The 25,362-nt window shown below is 39.9% G+C and overlaps 1 protein-coding gene across 1 annotated transcript in view; it reads left to right on the top strand.

Moving 5' to 3' along the window:
• The window catches only part of MAP3K5 (mitogen-activated protein kinase kinase kinase 5), a 138,092-nt gene that overhangs the window by 27,050 nt on the left and 85,680 nt on the right, over positions 1-25,362 (top strand). Inside the window, 2 exon segments of the mRNA XM_032216952.1 lie at positions 9,360-9,499; positions 12,728-12,751. Coding sequence (XP_032072843.1) covers positions 9,377-9,499; positions 12,728-12,751 — 147 coding nt within the window. The 5' untranslated portion in view covers positions 9,360-9,376.

The raw sequence follows: 25,362 nt of genomic DNA, 5'->3' as shown, positions 1-25,362 counted from the left end.
ACAGAGATCAGTCAGATACATCTAAGAAGCTCACAAATAAGCCGCTAATTGTTGGTCACTTTATGGTTTTAAATTCAGAAAGTCTTTCACTACAGGGGAGTGACCTGATCTTTATTTTAGTTGCCTCTTTCTTGTTCTTTGTCAAACTCTATAATAGTAGTTTTGATCCATATTAATCATTAGGGATTATTAATTAACATATGGGCATTTTTGACAGTTTTAGTCTCATCCCTTTTCTGTAATTTTTTTTTCACTATACTAGTGAAAAATCAGCATGACATTTTCAGCTTTTGCTTTTATTTTCACTGCATTAAATGTTTCCATTTTTCTCAGTTTCCATTTTTCCACAATCCCTTTTTAGTTTTATGATCATAAAGAATTCACTTTTTGGATCATCCTATACATTTTAGTTACTTCTCAGTTACCTTTACCTTCCCAGCTTTCTGTGCCCCACTATTTCCTATTGTCTTGTACTTGATTAAACAAATGTTTAATTTTCTCTTGACATTTTTCTCCTCCAGTGACAAATATGCCAGATGCCTTTCAAATGCTCTTTAAGCTGCTATTTCAGTTATAGAAAAAAAATGGATCAGCTTTTTTTCCGCTTTAAGAAATACTTTTCCCATATCTTATGTTTTATGTTTATAATTCATATCTAAAACAAATATAGGTGATTGCAATCCTAATCAAGCCTATTTGCCTGTATAAAGAGAGCAACCCACTTTGGGATCATAACATTATATCAATAGCTGAAATAAACCTGATTCGACATAGCACATCCAAGATCTTGTCACTCCGTTGCAATATTTTTTTGAGCTTCCCTGCAAGGGAAGGCATTTTTAATAAATCCTGGAGGATTGTGGATAGCAAAATGTTTGGCTTTAGAACTGTGCAATTCTTGGGTTTGTTGACATATCCAGGTCCAACTTCAGGATAGGTATGACTGAGGTAGTCCACCTTTTCCTAGAGTTTAAGAATTGCTGTTAAGAACTGTGCATAAAAGTAGTCTTATTGGTAAATGGTAAAATACTTTTACCATTGTGAAAAGTATTTAAGATGCATAATCCTCCCAATGTATAGGTTGGTTCATCCTAGTATCCTGGGACCAGATACTTTCAGTCTAATTCCTGCATGATGTGTGTGTGTGTGTGTGTGTGTGTGTGTATGTGTGTGTACATACATACATACATACATACATACATACATACATACATACATACATAATGGATGGTTATAAAACTAATAACAGTAGCATGCAGTGTGATATGTGTTGGGCTCTGTAAGGCTTAGTTCTTCAAATAGTAGGACATCTTATTTCAATTTGCATCTTTCCAAATATTCTGAACTTTTAACCAGCATCACCCAACCGTAGTGGCTGCTTCTTCTCTTATTAAACTCCCTGGTTACTTAGATTGACGGAGAGACCTTTTCAAATTAGCTAAGCTGCTAGAAAGCTGGCTGTGTGGTATAGTGCAGATGATCTTCTGCGTAGCACTGCAGCTATGGAATGCATTTGCAGGAGAAAACAGATGACAAAACCTGCATTGCAATGTTACTACACAACTTCCTCCACTGCTTATACATTTGCATGTGATGTTGCAATGCAAGTATGAAAAGGCAGGATTTGTGGCATGATGTAACAGTGCACACCCTACCCCACAGGGTTGTTGTTGACTGCTTTGTGCAAAATAAAGCAATGGGGGGGGGGAAATCAAATACTGTAAATAAATTAGTGGTTAGGAACATCAGTGTCCCTAAGAAATGCCTTTGGCCTTATCTTCCAGGATTTAAGAAAAAAACAAAGAGAACACCTCTCTTATCACCAAGCCTTTAATATTGTTTTAATTATATTTGAATGACAGTAATCTGGAGCTATTATTTTAATTGAATTGATTTTACAGTTATGTTTTTACATTGTAACTTTAACAATGCTTATAAGCTGCCTTGAGCATTTACATGAACAGACAGGCATTTATGCCAATAAATAAAGTATAATTATCTAAATAAATAAGCATAACTCATGGCAAAGGACTGAAACACTGAATCCAAAACTTAAGAGAGCACAGGTTTAGTAAGGCCTGTTGCTGCTCTGGTTGGAAGATACAGTGACCTGTGAAAATGCCATCAAGCTCAAGAAGATCAAAACAAGGATATTGAGAGGGGCAGAGAGGGTGACACACAAAAGAGCTACACAAAGCAGAAAAATAGGCAAGGGGAAGGGTGAAGGAGAGCAGCAAAAGATCTTTTCTGTTTGGGCCTGGTTTTTGGCCTACTTAAAGCCTCCAGAGACTTTCCTGGAGCGTGGGGGGACGAAAACGGCCTCCCGTGGCCTCCTGAAGGAATACTACAATATCTCAGCTTGGAGGCAAACAGTGTGTGTGTGTGTGTTGTGGTGTGTGTGTGTGTGTGTGTGTGGTGCTGCGCGCATGCACATGTGGGGAGGGCACTTTGCATTGTGGATGCCAGCATGCATGCGCGCTATTGCACACACATACTCACATTTTTGGCACCCAACAACAAAAAGTTTAGCCATTACTACTCTAGGCCACTGAAAGACAAAGAAAATGAATTTCTTACAGGAATGACAAACACAAAGTTCCACTGAAAAAGGTGAAGTATTCTTAACCTGCCTCTTTGTTGAGTGTGAAGTACCTTAGTCAGGGAATAGTTGCTTCCTCTTGCAATGTTTATACCATTCTGCCCACATTCCAAAGCTCACTTTTTTCTGTAACTAGGAGAAATTATCGTTCTCTGTACTAGCTTGGTTCTATAATAGTACCTCCCCACCCCCCAAATGTGTAGAAATATATTTAGCCTATCTTTCCTTAAATATTTAAAGATAGGTAAATCACAAGCACAAAAATTCTGCTGAGGTTCCTTCTGCAATGTTATCTTTTGTGATCTTTCATTTCTGTTTTTTGAGGTTTCAGTGCCAGCTAAGTGGAAAGTTTTAAACTTTTTTCATTTATTACAATTCCCTAGTTGTTCTACTTGTTCTTCTGAAATGTTACCTTCTTAGAAATGTCTTATTGTTGTATTTCACTGTCACATATGCAGCTGAAGTAAAGACAAAAAGGAAAATTGGAGATGGGGATCAAAAGGAATGCAAATTATTTTCTTCTAGAGGTGAAGGCACTGTCCCTAGTTTCCCAAATCTGATCTGTTTCTTAGGAAACCTTTCTGGCTGCCATTATTTCCTCTTTATTGAAAATGCATTTACAGGTCTAAAGCATTGGTTTGCTATTTTAATTTTTAAAGTAGTTGTCCAAGAAGCTGCTTGAAAGAGTGATTAAAATACAAAATGATGCTTATTATAGGGATAAAGATTATACTGGTAGATGTATTTGTTGCAGGATATAGACATTCTGAGGGGTGGCTCAGTGGCTAACATGCTGAGCTTGTTGATCAGAAATGTCAACAGTTTGTCGGTTCGAATTCCTAGCACTGTATAAGGGAGTAAGCTCTGATTACTTGTCCCAGCTTCTGCCAACCTAGCAGTTCAAAAGCATGTAAAAAATGCAAGTAGAAAAATAGGGACCACCTTTGGTGGGAAGGTAACAGCGTTCGATGCGCTTTCGGCATTTAGTCATGCTGGCCACATGCCCACGGAGAGTGTTTGGACAGCGCTGGCTCTTCGGCTTTGAAATGGAGATGAGCTCCACCCGCCTAGAGTCAGGAATGACTAGCACATATGTGTGACGGAAACCTTTACCTTTATCTTTACCTTATAGACATTCTGTCAACTGCCTGGCAAGGGCCTAAACCAACCCATCTACCTTGTAAGCAACAAAAACACTGAGGAATTATCTCCTGTGTACCTCTCCATTGAGTGGAATGTGCTTCTCAGCAAATTTCTACTATGTTTTAGGTTTCTGTGTTGATATTCCTTGCTTGTCCTCCTTGCTCTCCTGCTACCTGCCTTTCACTTTCATCCACTCAGCAGTAGCAAGCTCCTGAAAGCATTTGTGATCTGCAGTTGGTGAAGAGAAACTGAAAGGAAATAGAGTTAGATTTGAAATGGCTTGAGAAGTAGTTGCCAATCCACGAAGTTGGGATGAGCCAGAAGTTAGTAACAGAGGAAAGTCATTAGGCACATCTGTTTTAGTGAAAGTTTTGTTGGTCTTTGGTAAAAGTTGAACCTTTTCCAATGAGGAAAAAAAAAGACAGAACTGGGAAAGCACGAACTGGATTCATTTATTTTCCCCCCAGTTCATTCATTGCTTTCTCTCCAAAGGAGTTACAAATGCATGACAATATTGTGTATTCCCCCCGCCCAATAAAATGTTGATGAACCAACCATGGGCTTTCAGAAGTACCTCTTAGTTTGGGAAGCAGTTGTATTTAAAAAGAAATAACTGAGAATCTTTCCATGACTTAAAAACCACAATGGAAAGGACAAATGAAACATTCTGCAAGCAGGGGACTACCCCAGTGGAACTGTTAAAGTTCATGCTGTGTCATCAGGAACGATATACACCAACACAAATCAGTAGAGAAAATGCTTGAATGAATTTGTTTGGATGCAGTGTATGCATTGTACAGATTCTGTATGCTCGGGGAATTGGTATCAGTTACTCCAGAACAAGCACATGTGAAAGAAATACACCCTCATTGATAAAAATCTTCCTTGAGACCCTTAGAAAGATGTAAAGATAGTTATAAATACAAAGCAAAGAACAATGACAGATCCTTGCTTTTTACAATCCAGAATCGGAATGGTTGCCTTCTATAATTGAGGAATTTTATTTATTTACATAGGTTTAGAGAACACCTAAGCCAGTACAGTACAATACAGTAAAAGCAAAAATGATGTACATCCAAAAAATAAAAATCATATAAAACAGCACATTTCTGCCATATTTTAATTAAGTGACATATCAGCTGGAGAAGCAAAAGAAGTGAATAAGACTATTCTTTCTTGGTGCCTTTAGGTTAGGATTTTTATTGTTGTTGTTTTTTAACTCCTGGTAACTGGACATGTCCCTATAGCTTTCTCAGTAAGATTTTGGAATTGGTTTGCCCTTGCTTGCTTCCTGGGACTGAGAGAGAATGACTGGCCCAAGATACCCAGTAGTCTTTGCATCTAAGGCAGGATTAGAATTCATGATTTCCTAGTTTCTATTCTGTTGCCTTAAACACTACACCAAACTGACTTCAAATATTACTAAGGCATTGCAGTTATATTTATCTATACTCTCTCTCTTAATTTTGGGAAGAGAGCAATTGTAAATCTGTTTTGCATGTTTAATTAGTAATGCAAGCTTTCTCTGGAGTGATAAAGATTTCTTTTGCATGCTAAGTAAGTGGTCCACAATACAATGATTTTAAACTTATGTAATAGTTGCAGAGATACGAAAGTGGCTGCTGAATTAAACCAGAGTTTTACAGGAGAATAAAACATGGGTAGACTGCCTTGGCCTTTGAGATGTTTGGCATTACATCTGCAGGGAGAAGGAGGTCAAAATAACACAGGCAGTGTTGCAATTTTGGGATTCAAGCCCTGCTCCTTTTCTGTGCGTGTCACAATGTTGCATAAATATTCAAAAGTCGCAGGCATTTAGTTTAACATTAGTATCAGTGGTGGTATTCAGCTGGTTCGGGTCAGTTCAGGCAAATCGGTAGTGGCGACCTGCAGGTAGACCTGCCCCCCACTTACCTGCCCCAGCGCTATGCCGCCCTATTTAGCCATGTTTTCTAAGCCATGTGCATGTGTGCAAACCATGCATACGAGCAAAATGCAGGTTGGGAAGGCTGCGTGCATGTGTGGAAGGCATGTGCGCAAGCGAGGCAATCATGCATGCGCTCACAGTTCTGGTGTGCAGCGCATTGGTGGTAAATTTATGTGAAACCCACCTCTGATTAGTATTCTGCTTTCCTCATTTTGACAAAAGTTGTCCCCTTGGTTTTAGCCACATAATATTTAGCTGATAACCGAAGTGGTTTGACATTCTAAACATTTGGAGGCTACCCAATTTTTCAGTGAATTGGACATTGCAATCACAAGCACAATGATAAATACAGTTCTCAATTTATAAAAATACCTTTTGAGCCAACAAAATTTGGTCATGGATTGGGTAATTTATCTTTAGAGAAACAAGTGTTTGTAACCAGCTATGCCCAGCGTAGTAGCTATTTTGCGAGTGTGCCAACTTCAAGCCCTTAAAATGCCATACCCCACCACCTTCTAATTTCGTACCAGGAGGAGGCTTCACTGGAGTTATCTTGAGTGTCATGTATGGAGGGGCAATGGCTCAAGCCTATATTACATTTGGAAAGAGGAAGGATGAGAGAGTGATTCAAATACCTGCTAATGAAGTAAGGTTGGCTGAAAGGGCACGAATAGTCAGCAGGTGAGCCCTCTTCCCCCCTTTAAGTACATGGAATAAAATATAATATGGAAAGTAGTAAGTAAGAGCAGTTGGTTTGTGTCATCATACAGTCATGTCTAATAAAACCAATATAGAATCCAAATAAAACAAAAGTAGAAACTTACTTGATTGCATTATTATAAAAAAATATCCTATAGAAGCCAAACATTTTTGGACAGTTTAAACAATAATACAGCTAGATCATCTCTAGGGTAACTTTTGTGGTTTCATATTGGATGGAAACCTTAGTGAGTGTTGTTAAAAGCTCATAGTTTTTTTTAAATTATTGGATGACTTACATTATAAAGTTCAATGAAAGTATCTTTACTGCCTCAGCTTCATTTCGATTAACTTTGATTGTAGCCTCTTTGTCCTTATGAAAATGCATAATTATCATTGTATAATTTTATCATATATTGTTTTATCAGTTTAAGGCAACAATCAACTTAGAAGTACCTTGTTTTAAAGGAATGATTATAATTGACATAGCTTAATAAATTCATTTAAGAGATATTTGTGTGCCTTTGAAATAATCCCTTTTATTGTTGTGCACTTCAAGATTATGAACACTCCTTGATAATATACCCTGTGAGCATCAATGCCTAATTTATAATATTTCTTAAATCATGTTTATGTTGAACTTCAGTACTCTGAATAATTTGAATTTGAATGTATTTCACAAATATCTTCCAAGATTCAGAATATGCTGCTTTTGTTTTATTATACCTTAGAGTAAAATGGGTTTTCAGCATTTACTATAATCCACAGCAAGTATTTAAAATGTTCACTGTTATGCTGACCTCACTTCTCTGAACAAGTTTTACACAGATATTGTTGAGAGCCGAGGTGGCGCAGTGGTTAAATGCAGCACTGCAGGCTACTTCAGCTGACTGCAGTTCTGCAGTTCGGCTGTTCAAATCTCACCGGCTCAGGGTTGACTCAGCCTTCCATCCTTCCGAGGTGGGTAAAATGAGGACCCGGATTGTTGTTGAGGGCAATATGCTGACTCTGTAAACCGCTTAGAGAGGGCTGAAAGCCCTATGAAGCGGTATATAAGTCTAACTGCTATTGCTATTGCTATTAAATATGTTGTTACATTCAAATTCATAACTGCATTAAGATTTGTAATAGAATTTTTAAATATAGCAAAATATTTCAGCATTCCTTTTACTTTTTAAAAAAGAAAAGATTTTGAAAGGTTTAAAGAATACTGGTTTATAGAAATGTGTATTCATCATATAGCTGGGAATTGTAACCAGGTCTATATCTCTGCCAAAATTAGGCTGGGGGTTCTATTGTTCTATTTGTTCTATTTTTTTTAAAGGAGGAAGATATATGTTAAAATTAAATATGTATTTAATTTAAAAGGAATTATAAATACCATCAACATAAAATTTCAGAAGCTGAAATACACCAAGTAAATGAGATGAAGGAGAGAGGTAAGGGAAGAAGAGAGGGATAGGAGAGAGGGAAGGGGGGGAAGATGAGGAGTGGAAAGGGGAGAGAGGAGAAGGAGAGAGGAAGGGGAAGTAGAGAAAGGAAGGATGACAGAGGGAAGAAAGGAGATAGGGAGGAGGAGGAAGAGGGAGAAGAAAGTGATGGATAAGGTACAAATATGGTGAATGGAGAGCAGAAGAGCCAATAATTGTTTTGGGGAGTTGATGGTAAGATGAATTGATGTAAACATGTAATAATATAATATGATGTTGGCTATGCAATAGTACACATATGTTATGAAAATGGAAAAAATGTATTCATTATGAGATATGGTCCATTATTCAATTAGTAGAGTGTTTATCTTCCATTGGTTATCACAGGAAATTCACTTTTAATGGAGTTGAGTAAAATTTACAGGTACAGTAGATTATTTCCTTGAGAACTAGCAAGATCTAGCGAGAGGTCATATGGAAAATGGAAAAAAACATGATAGAGATTTGGTACTGCTAAATCAGCTCTATGGAGTTTTCTTTGTAGCTGGAATAATTTCATTAGAAACAACTGCAGCACTAGACTGAAATTGGTCCCCTAAAGGGTCGTTAATGAGGTCCATGAAACTATTTTTGAATTAACAAAATGTCCATAATCTTTATAAAAAACCAACAAACCTCATTTGATGGCACTGGAGTATTCCAGATCATCAGGAAGAGAGCTCAATATGAAGCCCTTTGCAATTATTTGTTAAACAGGAATTTATAAGTATTAATTTGTGCTCTTTTGAAGAATTTCCTTAGTAGCAACAAGATTCTCACAAAAAAAAACCAGTTTCTTCCTACTATTGATCTTGTCATAAATATTTACCTGAGAGGAATGTTCCATGTGCTCAAAGGTGCAGACTAAGTTCCTCTTAGCCAACCACCAGTGTACGTTAGAATGTGACCCAGAATTGTCCATTGTAAATAAATGTAGACACGTTAAAATGGAAAGGATTTGAAAATACTTGGTTTTATATCCATGTGGAAACATTATATGAAGATTATTTAGCTATGCAACTTCAGAGCCAAATGAGGTGATGAGCCAGGAATCTTATGGAACCATCAAAGGAAAGCTACAAATGCCACATATTTCCAATTGCAGTGAAAGACCACTCCAAATAATAAATTTATGAGCATGAAGTGTTGCATTCCGGTGGTCCTTCTCTGTTAATGTGCTTCAAGGAGCTTTTGATATTTCAGTCTTTGCCTCTTTATTCTAAATGGGAACTCCTCTGTCCACTGTGGATTTCCCTTGGAATATAATCATGCTTAAATGGAGTATAATCAAAAGAGAGGGAAGAAGCTGATTATCTTCACTATTTTTTCTCTTTTTGTAGTAAAAAATGTTTATGTATTATGTTAATTCATTGTAGTTGTTTTTCAAATAATCTTTTTGAGAGATTTCATCTTTCAGGATATTAGCTGACTAAAACAATTACTGAAAAAAGTTAATGGGTTATTAGCATATCTTTTTTTGAGCACTGTACTTGATTAGCATATATTTTGATCTTCCTTGCAGATATTGCTGTGGTGGAAATGAGCGATGCTTTCCGTCAGCCCTCCCTCTTCTATCATCTGGGAGTTCGAGAGAGCTTCAGTATGGCCAACAACATTATTCTCTACTGTGATACAAACACAGATTCTCTGCAATCACTGAAGGTACAGATGCCTTTCTAAAATTAAGGCAAAGCTTGGGTAAAGATAAGGTAGATTGGAGAAAGATACAGAGAAATGTATCATTGAGTTGTGTGGAATTGTTGGTACCTACACAATTTTCAGTTTTAGTTACTGCCATGATAGCCTAGATTCCTAGAAGCTTGGAAACAGTTCAGGGTTCTTGTGTGCTGTGCAGACACAGCCTATCTAAAAAGTCCAATGTTGGAAAAAGATTGATGTAGGAAGTGAGGTTAGAAGTAAAATGATTGCAGAACTGAAGCCCAACTGCTGTGATTCTGTTTCTACTTTTTTCTATGAATTTGAAGAAAGTTCTTCAGTCTCAACCAAATGTGGATTATAAAAAATAATTAATTTATCAAGAAAGGGGAGGATATATTTTCAAAATAGAACTTTTTCTTTAAAAAAAAATCCCTTTACTTTTTCCACTAATTTTTGTTTTTTAAGAAGCTGCCTTAAATGCTTACTATGGTTAGTCATCTAAGTGGCTTATTGCTAAATCATTTTAATATGAAAAAAGCAAGAGGTAAATACTAAGTATGTCTCACATGTATCTGGATTCTAGAATTAACTCATTTCCTGTATCATATACTTTGAGTCTAAATGAATCAAGCCTCACAATCTGTGCCAGTGCTAATCATGTGTTTTATAGCTGCCCTACAAATATTATTTTTGCATAGATAGTGACTGATTCCTTGTTGCTTCTTGGAATCTAATATTGTACAAAGGTCTATATCAAAACAGTTCAGGAATTAGACACAAAGAAGAATAAATCCTTGAGAAAAATAATTGGGATACACCTAACATTGCTGGAAAGAACCTAGACTATTATAGTTACACTAATATAGCTTTCATTTACAATATTCATGACAGATGCCTATTTAGCAAGCGTTGGTTTGGAAAATTCTAAGAAAAGCATAGTTCCTTTTCAGATAGATAAGGTCATCCTCACACTGATTGATAGTTAAAGAGATTTTTATACAATTGAGTTCTCTGTATCTTCTGAAAATGTGTCTAACAATTAACATTATTGTTTTGCACCTCACAACCCCTGCTTTCATATGCATATTCATATCTCTGGAGCATGAGTTGATTCATAGGTTGATTTTATTATATTATTTTTACTTTTTCAGTATTGTTGTATGTCCCAGCATATTCTTAATGTTATTCTTATATTATTTATCTTTGTATTTAAATTGTTTGTATATTGCCTATATGGCTTATTGCCTATAATGCCACGAATTCCTAAGAGTTTGCAACATTAAAATGTAGGCCACATACATTTAAACAGATTGATCAGATAAGATAATAGCCCAGAATGTGCAAACCTATGGCCTTGACTTGTGGAAGGATACCATCTTGAGGCATCAAATGTGAAGATAAATGAACATGTTTTCAGCTTGTTTGTCAGTTGTAATAAGGTTGACACAAGCTTTATCTCAAGATGAAGGTATTTCACAGAGTAAGATACACCACAAAAAAGAGACTTTCTTGCTGCTTAATACCAGCTGAATGTACAAAGGATGTGGGAAAATGAAGATGATCTCTACTAATGGTTGCATCAGTTGGATTAGCCTACATGAGAGATAGCATATGGTAAAACAGTTATTTGGGTCTTGGCCATCAGAAATGCTCACTATAGGAGGCAGTTAAAAAACATACCAGTCTTCTGCTTTTTCATGGCCAGGAAAAAGTGGAATTGGGATCCCATGTTTTTATCAACTTTGGGTTGTAGATATATTTTATTTGGGAAGCCCAGTTTCAAGTACCACTCTTTCAAAGATACATTTGTTCCTTTCAGTGTCCAAATGCAATTTAGGTGTATCTCAGACAGGTCAATACTTGTCAAAAAGTTACCATCTCTATCAGGAGATAGAAACATTATGCAGAATCTATGCTTCATTCATTAAAAAGCTTTTGGATAGACAGTTGCACTTTATTGCTCCACTTGAAACAAAATCTCTCCCTGACAAAATTCTCTTTTTTGTGTAACAGTAGAAACAAATATAAGTCTATCAAAAGGATTGCAATCTGTAGCCTAGATCTGTTGCGCACCAGGAGATCAGGATATCCAGACAGTTCAAATGGTATAAAGATTTATTGTAAGCTTGAGCTCTCTACAAGAATCTGAACTACTAAAGGCCAAAGGAAGTTAGCGGAAGATAAGACTAGAAGGAATTCAAGATGGGCTGGACTGAGATCTCTTGTGGGGATGATGCCCTACATGATCTTCCTATGTACATATAGGACTTAAACCAGATGGGATGTAATATTTAACCTTTTCATGTACAAACATGTGTTTTTATTTACTTCTACTCTTTAAACTCCTCAGAGGTATTTTAGCTGGAGTACATGTAGCTTGGAATTTTACTCATATGCTTTATATTGAAGATTTCAAAAAGGAAATGTTTTATATTCAGAAACATTGTGATACATATAAGACTATGTCATCATGTTGTTGTCAGTTCTAGCCAATTGTGATGCTGTTATAAATAACGGTTGATGAATATGAGGTTTCCACTAACAAATAGAACTATGTTTAGCAAAGGGACAAAACAACATTATTTCACGGAACAGTTACCTAGAATGAGAGCATGCAATCCGATAGGATAAAGATTTAGATCCCTTTTTCTATTTTGATTGGATCTTCTTTTTTCCTGATGTCATAAATGATTAAAATGTGCAAAAGAAACAGGTATGGAATGTACAAAAATGTTGCTGTGTCAGTGCTGGCATGCTATTAATTCAGCTTTATATCAGCGTAAATACTCAGAATAAACATCAAAGCTGATTAATTAATAATGTTGCTTTGTAAATAGTTGTGATAATTTTTCCGCTGTCTGTCTAGTTACTTTTTTGCCCTTCTTCATTTTTCATTGATACAATGAAATTAACACATGAAGCATTTCTTATTCACCTATGCTCATTCCAAGAAAAGTTTCATCTGTTTAATTTCGAGGGCCAAAACCTTTTGATTTAATAACATGATGAATTTTAGTGATACTTAAAGCCCTTTCATTCAACAACTAATATAATGCTAATATGATGTAGCACCTATCAGCAATTTATTTTTATACCAAGCAACAGATTTTGTGAAGAAAATCTAAAGTTCCCTGAGGAAACAACATTAAGTGTATTTTTGTTAAGTATACAGTAAGTAGATGCATACATTGTTCATGTGTAGTTCTCTCATATGTTTTTCCCCTTTTACAGGAAATTATCTGCCAGAAGAATAATGTAAGTATATTTTTAAAAACAAAAGTGAAATTTCAGCTTCTGCTATATAAGTTTCTGAATTGTGCAAAGTTCCTTATTAGTTTATAGTTTGTCTGAAGATGTAATTGCAATTCTACTGATTTTTTCCATTAAATTATATAACTATCAAGTCATTCAGTTCAATTCCCAGCAAAATCTTTTGGGAAACTTAATACATTTGATGCTTGGTATTGTATTAACCAGTTTACATTACCTTTTTGTGCTTTTAAGATTTGCTGTTTTCTCCAAATGAGCAATCTTTCTTGTATTATTCTTTGCATATTCTCTTTACTCATTTTATTCTTACAGCTTCACACTGAGTTTCTTTTAACCTGGTTTTCCTTTTCTGCTTTTGCATTTGCAAGCTGTGTTCAGATGGATGCATTTCCTGTCTCTACAAATGTCAGTGGTTGATAGACTGTGCATATCACACAGACTTCCCAGCACTCATAACTCATGCAGGCTTTTGTATACAAAAGAAAAACGGCATTGGTTAGGCCAGAAGTATGTATGTAGTCATGTAAAAGCTTTCAGAAGTCTGTAAACAGGTTGGTATAGCAAAAAGAAGTAGCAAGCTCTCCATGATATAGGTGGAGGAAACTATACCATCTAAAACTGAAGGCCCCGGGGCCGGATTTGGCCCACAGGGTGCTTGGACCTGGCCTGGGGAGCCACCCTGGAAACAGCAAAGGAGTGGCTCGCGGTGCCTCTACCAGCAAAAATGGAACTTGGGATGCATGCAGCAATCCCAATTCCGTTTTCATTGGCAGAGGGTCGCAGGAGGCTATCACAGTCGAAATGGAGCTCTGGAGCCCGTTTTCACTGGCAGGGTGCTCGGGCCACAACAGGCGCCCCCGACACGAGTGATATCAAGCTGGCCACGTCCACCTTGGCCATGCTCACTCTATCCCCCCCCCTTCCCATAGGTCAAACATAACCCTGATGCAGCCCTCAGTGAAATAGAGTTTGACACCTGTGGTTTTTGCTATGTCTGAAGGAAACAGATTCCATTAGTCTGTATTTTGTAAAAAAAATATTCCTGTCTTATCTTCCTAAACTTTGATTCTTCTGCATTAATAGTAGGTTTCCTTCTGTTTTGAATCTTCTACTGATCAAAAATAATTGAGTGACTTGAGGGAGCATTTTTAAAGCTATCCTTTAAAAATGTGTTTTATTTTATTATGCTAAACTAGTACATGGCCAGCTGGCTGGTGGAAGTAGTGGACAGGTTGATGTAGGTATGAGAAGATTTACATGCAAGAACCTAGACATCAAGGTGTGTGTGTGTGTGGCTGTGTGAGAGAGAGGGGGGGGGGGAGGGAGAGAGGATGCAGAAGCCTCTCTGTAAATGGTACACAACTTGTAGCATAGATATAATGTGAACTTGGCAGATAGACCTGCCAGTATATGGGCCACTACCGGTATATTTTGTACTAAATGCATTTCTGGGTGATCCTCAGAGGCATGCCCACTTAGTGAAGAATTATGCAGCTCTCTAGAACTTAAAGGCTTTGCCTTAAAGGAATAAGACTTCACTTTTTTACAGTAATAATTTTCTGATTTTAGTCTTCCCCAGTGTGAAACAAACCAAAAACATTGGTTGATTTCAAAGAAAAGTTTATTATTACTGCCTCTAATATAGGAATCTAATCAACTAACAGTCCAAGCTAAATTGGCACTAGATTAAGGATCAGCAGAACTCAAGGATGGTGTTTATGACAATGCAGTGACTCCCAAGTTATGACACTTTTAACCCTGACTTCCAGCTCAGTCTCTTCATTTCCTGTACCCAGGGGACTAATGATGTTCTTCTGAGATGAAGTCAGTCAGGAGACATGACAAATGTGGAAAAATGTCAATATTTAATATGACATCCATTTTAATAGAAAAAAAGGATACAGATGACACATACTACAAAGTGTTGAGTGAAGTTTGGCTAATGTGTGATAAATTTGATCAATTTAAAATCATATGGTGATAGATACTGAAAAAGGTTATCATTTCTTCTCTTGCAGAGAACTAGCAAAGCAAATTGATTTTCCAGAATTATTGTGTACTTCCTATGCCTACATCACATTTACTGTAGTCCTTATTGTGGAAGAACAATGTTACCCTGTTGAGTTTTAAGCTACAACTATAAAAACTTAGATTTTTGAGAGAATAGGAACTGAAAGCCCACATGGGTTGTGTTCGGATGTTTATTGTTCTTCAGTAGCCATGGTTTTCTTTGTAAGTTTGGCTTTTACTTAGATGGCTGTTCTTTTATTATATTTTTTCCTATTTAAATTTTCTTGGTAAGGGAAGAGAATGTAGGCCTCTGTTCTGTCCCCCCTTCTCCGCTCGTTAACAGACGACAGCCCAACAAACTTAAAAGGAACTGTCTTTATCAGTTCTCGGCTCAGAGTGGCTTCGAGCCCAAAAATAACATAAATACAGTCTCTGACCAGATAACAGAATACCAAACAAAAACTCTTCCAACGCAATGCACTTCTCCAAGTGTATCCTTGAATCAGGGTTACAGAAAACAAAGCACTTTTCCAAGTGTATCTTACATAAACCACGACTGATGATCACTCAATGTTGAACGAATCAAGGAACGTTGACTCCTGCAACTAGGGTGTGGCACCATCCATTGTTTTATCCCCAGAATATCCCCTAACGAGCCCCAGCTGCATAATTAATCTTGCATCCCGAAAAGACTCACAGAAGACTGCTGCTGAGTCACAAGAGCCACCCACAATCTTTCTGCAAAGGAACAGCACCTAAACTAATAACAAAATGATTTAGCTCAAACATCTTTTGTTGCTAAGCAGTCCTTACCAACACTTGTCTATATCCCTCACTGTTTTATGAACTAGGAAGGATATACAGCTGTGCCTTGAGCAGAAAAGATAAGAACCTGCACAAAACTATAACTTGAAGGCAGCACAAAAGCCAAGCTGATCCTGCAGAGAATTTAAAATTTCCTGGGGTGACAGAGTGAGGAAAATATTTGTTGATTTGCAAGAACAAATAATACCTTTGAGAACATGAGATGGAACCCCAAAATAATATTTATCCCAATTCTCTCAGTAAAAAAACTATGAAATCAGACTATGATTAAATGTCATGCAACTCTGGTGTTTCATAACTGTAGCATAATAGTGTGATCAAGAGAACCATTTATCCTATCTTATATTTTCTTAAATAAGGAAAACACACTTAGTGACTTTCTGCTCTTGCCTGATAAAAGAGCAGAAAGGGTCTTGTCTTCCATATTCAAATCTGATTGTAAGGAGTAGAATTCTGAAGAGGCCAGCAACCTCTTGGCAGATAACTCAAGTCATTTTAGGATTCAAGTGCCTAGGATGTGGAAAAGTGCTGATTATATGGAAATAGTTTTTTAAAAACAAAAATAAGATTGAAGAATGTTTTTTATGAGGACTGATCATTGAACACGTCTTCCTTTCTATGAGCTTCAGATTATTTGGCAGTGTTAGGAAGGATGCTTTATTTTAGGAGTTCTCATTTGGCTGCCATCAAAGTTATCCAAATGCTGCATTCCAATGTGTGTTGTTAGTTGCGAAGTCATGTCAGACCCATTGCGATCCCATGGACAACGTTCCTCCAGGGCTTCCTGTCCTCTACCATCCCCCAGAGTCCATTTAAACTCAGGCCCACTGCTTTAGTTACTCCATCCAGCCAACTCATTCTCTGTCATCCCATTCTTCTTTTGCCTTCAATCTTTCCCAGCGCTAGACTCTTCTCCAGTGAGTCTTTCCAATGTGTACCTCTTGGCAATTTGCAAAGAAAATTATTTTGCAGAGCTGGGTAGGATATTTTTTGTCTCTTTTCTATATTTGAAGACTACATCAGAAAACCGAACCAGGAAACGTGTTTGAAAGTGATTATATTTGAGGTATGAGGAACACAACTTTGGGAAGTGTCATTATAGAGGACTATCTCAAGATACTGAAGTCTGTCCTCTAGTGATATTAATGAAAATTTTAAAACTTCTCAGCCTGGCCAGAAGTAGCAGCAATTAATTGAGTATATGCTAGATATAAAATCTTGATGTCAGCTGCATTTCTTTTAGGCATTTCTGGTATGAAATGGCACAGGTTTTAGGAAGACAACCAACTCTTCATTCATTTTATTTCTGTATTTGAAAAAATTGTATACCAGTTATGTTATCACAACACTTAAACATGTAGTTAATTACTTTATTCTTAAGAACAGTATTTCCATGCATGTTGTCTAAAACAGCTAATAGTGATAAATTGCAAAATACAGCACAAACTTTAAAAAAAAGATTAGTTTACTTTATTTGGCAAAGTGTGATTAGACACATAAGGAATTTTTACCTGATGCAGAAGCGCTCCATGTATATGCAATGCAACAAGATAATAATCATAATCATAATAATGATACAGTAATAGGTGGTGGTAGAGAAGATGAGAAGGATAATAATACTACAGCCATACAACATGGGTGAATATACTTAGATGTAAGACAGTACTGTGGGGACCCGATATTCAGCAGAGTGATGGCATGAGGGGAAAAACTGTCTTTATGTCTATTTGTTTTGACATGCAATGCCCTATAGCGGTGCCCTGAGGAAAAGAGTTGAAACAGATTATGTCCAGGATGTGAGGGGTCCTGTAGTTATTTTCTTAATCCTATTCCAGATTCATGCAACATGCAGGTCTTCTATGGAAAGCAGCCTGGTTGCAATTATTTTTTCAGCAGTCCTAACTATCCTTTGGAGTATGTACTTATCCTGTTTAATGGCTGTACCAAACCAGACAGTTACAGAAGTACAAATGGATTTAATAATTTCTCAGTAGAATTGTATCAGTAGCTCCTGGGGCAGTCTGAACTTCCTAAATTAATGCAGGAAGAGCTTTCTTTGTTGTGCCTTTTTGATGATGGTTCTAATGTTAGGTATCCATTTCAAATCCTGGTAAATTATAGAACCCCAAAACTTGAAGGATTTTACTAGTGATACTGTGCTGTCAAATACAGTAAGTATGTTAAATTCCAAAAACAGAAATGCAAGTGAACAATTATGGATTTGTTTTCTATTTATGTTATTAGTTGGCCCAGAATTAAGGATTTGGACAGCCTCAAAATTTAAATAAAGAAATATGAAATGTAATGAGTCCACGCACCTATGTTTCTGGCCCAGCTGCAATTTCCTATTGAACATGCTTGGCTTACTTAGGAAGGTGATGATGGCTCACTGGAGAAATAGCATGTAGTTTGTACAAACAGAGAAGAAAAATAGAACTGTTGTATGTAAATAGACTTCACAAGTGACATTGATTTTGTTCTAAAGAGAGACAGACAGAGAGACAAAGAATATAAGTTGAGAATTATGCAACAACTTAACTGTTTTTAGGAGTTAATTTATAACTGTTCCTTGAATGTTTCTTCTTCTGTGTCTAGGTCAAATTTTATTGAAGCCACCTTCTTGGCTTTGTTGTTGGCAAAGCCAAAAATGAGTCATTATTGGTACATGTTTCTGTTAGTAGCTGACATACCAGCAGATGAGCTGAGCTTTGTGTTACTCCAGATTCACATAGTGTGTTGTCCATCTATTAAGAACCTCTACTTGAGCATATTACTTTTATATTTTGGCATTCCAACTCTCAGCCTATTCAGGGTCCTCCAGGTAATATAATGGAGGTTGGATCCTTCAACCATATCTTCCTTTAATGTTATTCCTTGCTTAACGGTTTCCTTCCTCCATCTTTTAATTTGTTTTTGTTCTTGTGTACCCTCAAGAATGTTTGTTCTTTCCATAAAGTTGTTCCTAGATCTGAGCCAGCTGGTTTGGTGAATATGTTCATTCAGAGGATGTCGACGGTCATTCTCTTGCTTAGATCCCTCAGTGCAACCTCTCTCCTGATCTTAGGTGGGGCAATGCCAGAGAGAGAATATATATTTTCAATTGGTGTAGCTTCATCGATGGTGATACCTACTTTTGAATGATGAAATGTGTGCAGAAGAAAGAATGGGATGAGAGTATCAGATTCACAAATAAATGTGAACATTGGGCTAGTGACGAAAGATCAGAAAATTTTCCTAAATCTTAATAATTGTTCATGGTGTTACTCATTTTAAATTCCTAATTCTGCTGCAAAATGTCAGTCTGTGTGTATGTGTACATGCCTGTGCATGTGGAAAAATATAACCATTCTAGGTCAGACCTAGCTCTAATAAGCTCTAGATCTTGCTATTTATTAGTACCGCTCAGAAAAATGCTGCAGGGGAGGACATTTCAACAGTGTTCTAACATAGTTATTATGTGTGTTTTCTGAGAGTGGTAAATAAGGTTTGTCCAAGAAGAACTGATTCATCATCATCCTGTTAGTGTTTCCTCTTGGGCATAATTATAAAAGATCTAATGAATGCTACAAAAGCATATTGCCTAATGTAGTAAGGGAGGATTAATAATTAACATGCCTTAGCTTCTCTGAGTTGGCAGGATTTTTCTAACAAAGGAGAGCTGTAATTACTGCAAAAAGTAGAAATTTATATCAACATTGTGCTTGTTTATGTGGATGTCAACTATGTAGAGAAACCTGAAATTCTTTCTAGGGAATTCAGGGTTTTATCTATTTTAGGTCAGGCCAATATTTCACAGTCTTTTGCTTTCCAATGCATTAGTCCAGGAGTCCCTAACCCCTGGATTGTGGACCGGTCTTGGCTGTGGCTTCTATGATGAAGTTGTGCATGAGCCTCCCATCATTGCTTTAGTTCTCCCAACTTCCAGAATTTCTAGCAACCACATTTAGAGGCGTGCTAGTCGAGAAAGTTGGGAATTGTAAAAAGAATGAGCACAGCTTGCTAATGTCTGTCTATCATCTCTCTCTCTCTCTCTCTCTCTCTCTCTCTCTATCTATCTATCTATCTATCTATCTATCTATCTATCAATCATGCTCTCATGAGCATAAGTAGAGTAGCAGTATTAGCATTGTAGCTTATGGTCTCTAAAATTTGATCTTTTATTAATATTAATAGAATATTGCTAATATTTTAAATAAAACAAATTACATTTTAGCTTGCTCATAATTTTTGATATTAGGTTGATAGGATGAGAGCCAGTTTGGTATAGTGGTTAAGACACCTGGCTATTAATTAGGAAATTGTAGTTCTTCCTTAGGCATGAAAGCCAACTGGCTTACCCAGTTTTCATTCATAGCCTGAAACCAAGTGTTTTCCATCACAATCCACTGCTTTGTTGATTCTTCTACTTTAAAAGGAGTCAACTGAGCTGCTTGATAATATATATTTTAGCAGGCTATGCCTTATCCTGCTTTATTTTGCAGCAAATATAACATGTTTCTTTTCAAGAAATTGTGTTTCATCTTTTTATATCCTTTCTTATGCTTTCCAGACAGGTCAGTAATTTAAAGATATTTAAAATATACTAATGTCTAAATATCTAAACGTTATATGAAAGTTTTATGTTCAATCCTGATTTGAAAAACATAGTCCAGGAGCTTGGTAATATTTCAACAATTCAACCATGATAACCTTTGAATTTTTCTATATTCTTTATGTTAGATTGGGTAAAGGAAAGGCACACTCAGGCTTAGGCAACAACAGTTCTTTATTGTGACAGAACAACTATGTACAATCCAGCGAAGGTTCAGTCTGACAGCAGCCCTTTTATAGGGAGCTGTCAGAACCTTCAACCAATGAGATTGAATCTTTGTTCCCGCCGGAACAGAGGACCTTGGTGGAAACTATTATAACAGTTGCTAATATCTAACACCCTCTTAGATGGAATCAACCGACTTGTGACGTAGTCACGCAGGTAGGCAGGCTTTTTGGTGGCTCTGCCAGACCTGTGCAGTTCAGTCAGAGGATGTTCTTCGGACAGGTCGGACGGACCTGTTGGCTCTGCAGCTTCACCTGATGGAAGCTCCTGGAACCTTTCACAGGCCGCCACTGGAGCTTCTCCTGTGCACCGCTTGGAGAGTCCAAGCAATGGGTTATTTCAGTCTGCTTGCACTGGACTGAGAAGTCTTTTCCCTGGCCACGCCTCCTTGCGTGGCTACGTTCTCCAGAAAAAATTCTCAGTCCAGCCCGATCGGATTGAATTCTGTGAGCTCCAGCTACTTGGTTTTTTCCCCTTTGGCTTGGACTCTCCATTCTGGTCTTTTCCCTTTTTAAATCCTTTTCCCCTTCTTCCTCTTTCTTCCTTGTCCCTGAGCAGCCTGGATTGCTGCATTTGACCCTCTCAGAGGCTGGGAGGCAGACGGTGAGTGGGGGAGGGCTCTCCATGCTGCGTTTTTCACAGCCGGCTTCGGAGGCCTGCCGCTTGCCTTTTAAGGGCACGGTGATCGGTGGCGAGGCTTCTAGGACTTGCAGCGAGGCTGCGCTTGCCATAATTTGTTGTTTTATCACAGTTTTTTCGTTTCTGGCCCCAGCAAGGTCTAGCCTGCCACGGAGGTGAGTGAGACCGGCGGTTTTAGCCGCATTCGCTCCATGCTCGTCCTCCTTTCCTCCCACGCTGTTGCGGCAGCCATTTTGGGCGAAGGTGCCCAGGCCCACCGCTTCAGCTCCGTCTCATCGGGCAGCCGCTGGGTGAACAGGGGGTACAGCGGGGGCCCTCTACTATCCCTCAACTGTCCCTCTGCCATCCTCACCAATTGCCATGCGGTGCTAGCGCCAGTGCCGTCCGTGGCCTGCGATCTGGCACAGAGAGGCTCCCGGGGCCTGCATGATTGGCAATTTAAATTTTCCCCTTTTTTCTTCGCAGGCACCTGGTTTTTCCTCTGGTTCCCCGATTAATCTTGCGGTTTGCACTGCAGATCCCTTGTCCTCCACCCCCTCTGCTCTTTCTCTGGCACTCTCTCTCTGTACCTTGTATTCATGTTCATGTGGTTTTGAGTGCTTCAACTTATGTTTTCCTCTTTATTCCTTTGTTGCAGAGTAGCCAATCAGAGCTTCCAGTTCTCCTGCCACCTCCCTGCACTTGTCTGATCTACCTGTGTGATCATTCACCATGGATCCCTCTACTTCAGGTCCTTTCGCTGGTAGACAGGGTCCCCCGCAGGTTCCAAGCAAGGCTTCCCCCCCGCTATGGAGGATGGTTCAGGCAAGGTTAGGGTGGTCAGCCAGGGTAAACACCCCAAGATCCCCTCTGAGGCTGAGGCCAGGGATGCCGAAAGGCGCCAGAGGGCCCTTGACAAGCAGTTTGAGAGGGCTGGACGCCTGGCGGAGAAGGAAATCCCCCCATCTTCTACTTCTGGGGGATCCTCAGCCCTGCCCCCTCCCAGGGAGGACCCCGCAGTCTTGTTGGCTGAGGAGGTTGAGTCGCAGGATTTATCTCCTGACAGATCCTTGGCTCCCTCTTCTCCAACTCCTTCCTGGTCCTATGACCAGGGACCTGCCCCTGTGGAACCTTCCATGTCCAACCCTCCTGCAGGTCCTTTTCCTCTTCAAGGGGAGCTTGCTGATCTGGATATGGATTCGGATTCTGACTCCGAGTTATCCCCTCACATGCAAGGGGTGGTGGCCCGGGCCATTGCAAAGGGCATCGAGGCTGCCATGCGGAAGTGCAAACTTCTGTCCTCAGACCTTCCTCATCCCACTCAGGCTGGCCCTCCCCCGCCAAAGCTTGTGTGCCACCCCTCTCTTGAGTCTTCCTCTTCCATGGTCAGTGAGGCCTCTGCCCTTGAGGACCCTGGCCAGGATCTCCATCAGATGCCTGATGATGAGGACCTCCCTTCCGACGCCCTGTCCTTTTCGGGCCTTTTCAAGCCCAGCCTATTCAAATCAATCCTACACAAAGTGAAGGTGGCTACCGGAGAAGGGGTTAAACTCACGCCAGCTCCAGCCCCACCAGGGGCTGCTCCGGTGAATCCCAATGCAGCCATGATTAAGGTTCCTCCTTCCCACCAGCAGTTGGTGCCGATTCCCCAACTCTTCCTTGACCTTATACAAAGTCAATGGAGTCAACCAGCCACCTCATCCTCCCCCAGTGGGATGGAAAAACAGCTGTATACCATGGAGCCCTCCCTGGAAGACCTCTTGGTCCTGCCAGAGGTGGATCCTCCTATCACGGCTCTCACCTCTAACACGCCCCTCCCCGCGGATCTTTTATTTTTTTTTTTTTTTTTTTTTTTTTTTTGCACTCTGTTAAGTATATTTTATTCAATTTTCACATTCCATTTGCAATCATTTATATACAGGGTATTTACTATAAGAAAAGAAAAAAAAAAAGAAAAAGGGAATAAAACGAACAAATAAAAAGGAAACACAACTCATCATTCACAACCCCACCTAACCCTTTCATCCTCCATACACCCCATCTACCCCCTCCAACTTTCCTTTCTCCCTCTAACACTCCCCTCCTACTTCCCTTTCCCCTCAAGCCTTCCTTCTCCCCTTACTCCCCACACACCCTCCTTACATTCCCCTTACTCCTTTCTTACTCCTCCCTCTTCTTTCCCTCTACCTCCCTCCTTGGTGTATGCCTTTATTCGAGTGTTGTTTGATCTGATAAAAGTAAAGTGAACCAAGGAAAAAAAGAAATAAAAAAAAAAGGAGAAAAAAAAAAGAAAAAAAAACCACCGTATATAAATACATTCTTGTTCTTATTAAGACTATGTTAACACCCCCCCACCCCACCCCCCACAAATCCCCATCCCTAATCCTCCCGACTTCCCAGGGCCCACACCTGGCACAACCTTCTGTCTAAAATATCTTGTATACATATGGATTAAAAAATAAAAGTAATATATCAAAAGAAAAAAAAACGGAGAAAAAAAAAAAAGAGAAAAGAAAAGAGAAAAGAGAAAAAAGAAAAAAAAGAAAAAAAAAGAAACCACTCTTTGTGTTGATCTCAGCCCCCTATCTTTATCTATGCTTAAATAGTATAAATCATTCTATCTATATTTTATTCTCGTCTCTTACCGTGATCCTCCTATCACGGCTCTCACCTCTAACACGCCCCTCCCCGCGGATCTTTTAGAAGGGCTCAAAGCGGAGGACAAAAAGGCTCAGGTGGTTCTCGTCGCAGTTGCTGGGGAAGATGATTTCATGCCTGTAGATTGTTCCCTGGGCCCGGCTCCACTCAAGGGCTCTGCAGTGGCTACTTCTGCCCCACCAGAGAGCCAACAGGAGCAACTCGAGCATGCTGATTCCCGTCCCTCCGACCGTGAAGAGGTCCCTCCGATGGTGGACATCGCCTGCGATCCTCAAGGGAGCCCGACAGGATGGTCATCACCACCGACGCCAGTCTCTCCGGCTGGGGAGCGCATCTCGGCCAACTCGTAGTCCAAGGCAAATGGTCCGCGTCGGAGTCCCGCTGCTGCATCAATCTTCTAGAGCTGAGGGCAGCGAGGTTGGCCCTTCGTCATTTCCATCTGTCGATTCGCCGACGTCACGTCCTCCTGATGACGGACAACGTGGCCACCAAGGCACACATCAACCGCCAGGGTGGCACCAGATCCAAGTGGCTGATGGCGGAGGCGGAAGCACTGGGCCGCTGGGCAGAGCGCCACCTGGAGTCCATCTGCTCCAATCACATCTTGGGCGTCGACAACACCCACGCGGACTGGCTCAGCAGGACTACCATCGACCCTGCCGAGTGGCAACACAACCCGGCCCTCTTCCGCCGCCTGACCTGCAGGTTCGGTCTGCCGCTGATAGACCTCTTCACCACCGGGGAGAACGCCCAACTGGAGAGGTTCTTCTCCCGATTTCTGACCCCAGGAGCAGAAGGAACAGACGCTTTGTGTTGCCACTGGCCCCGGGGTCTGCTCTACGCCTTCCCTCCTCTTCCTGTCCTGCCGCAAGTCCTATCCAAGATCATTGCGGAGGAGGTGGAAGTGATCCTCGTGCCCCCCCCTTGGCCCCGGAGATCGTGGTTTGCCGACCTGGTCAGCCTGTCAGTGTCCCCTCCGTGGCGGATCCCTCCGAGTCAGGTCTCCCTCCACCAAGGGGTCGTTGTCCATCCGGAACCCCAGTGGCTGCAGTTGGCCATCTGGCACTTGAGGGGGACCTGCTGAGGAACAAAGGTCTCTCGGGGGAGGTGGTATGCACCATACAAGATGCTCGGCGTCCCTCCACGACGAGAATCTTCGATGCCACGTGGGTCTCCTTCGCCAGATGGTGTGAGGACCGTCTCATGGATCCAGTTACTGTGCCAGTGTGCTGCGTTTTGGACTTCTTGCAAGGGGGCCTTGAGAAGGGCTTGTCCCTAAATACGCTACGGCGCCAGGTGGCGGCCTTGTCCACTGTCTGGTCCAGGGATCCTTCCTTGTCTCTCAGCAAGGTCCCCAGGGTACGCTGTTTTCTGAAGGGCACCTCAAACCTACTTCCGCCCGCCATCCATCGATACCCCACCTGGCAGCTGTCCGTGGTGCTCCAAGCGCTCACCGTTCCACCTTTCGAGCCTCTGTGTTCCGTTTCTCTTCGTCACCTCACGCTGAAGACGGCCTTCCTGATAGCCATCACCTCTGCCCGCCGTATCTCCGAGTTGGCGGCCTTGTCGGTTCGTCAGGACCTTTGCATTGTTCATCCCGACAGGGTCGTTTTAAGACTCGATCCTTCCTTCATTCTGAAGGTCAACACCCGCTTTCATAGGGCACAAG

Source organism: Thamnophis elegans, chromosome 4 (genome assembly GCF_009769535.1).
Source record: "Thamnophis elegans isolate rThaEle1 chromosome 4, rThaEle1.pri, whole genome shotgun sequence".
Taxonomy (NCBI): Eukaryota; Metazoa; Chordata; class Lepidosauria; order Squamata; family Colubridae; genus Thamnophis; species Thamnophis elegans.
This window is presented reverse-complemented; position numbering and strand designations above follow the sequence as displayed.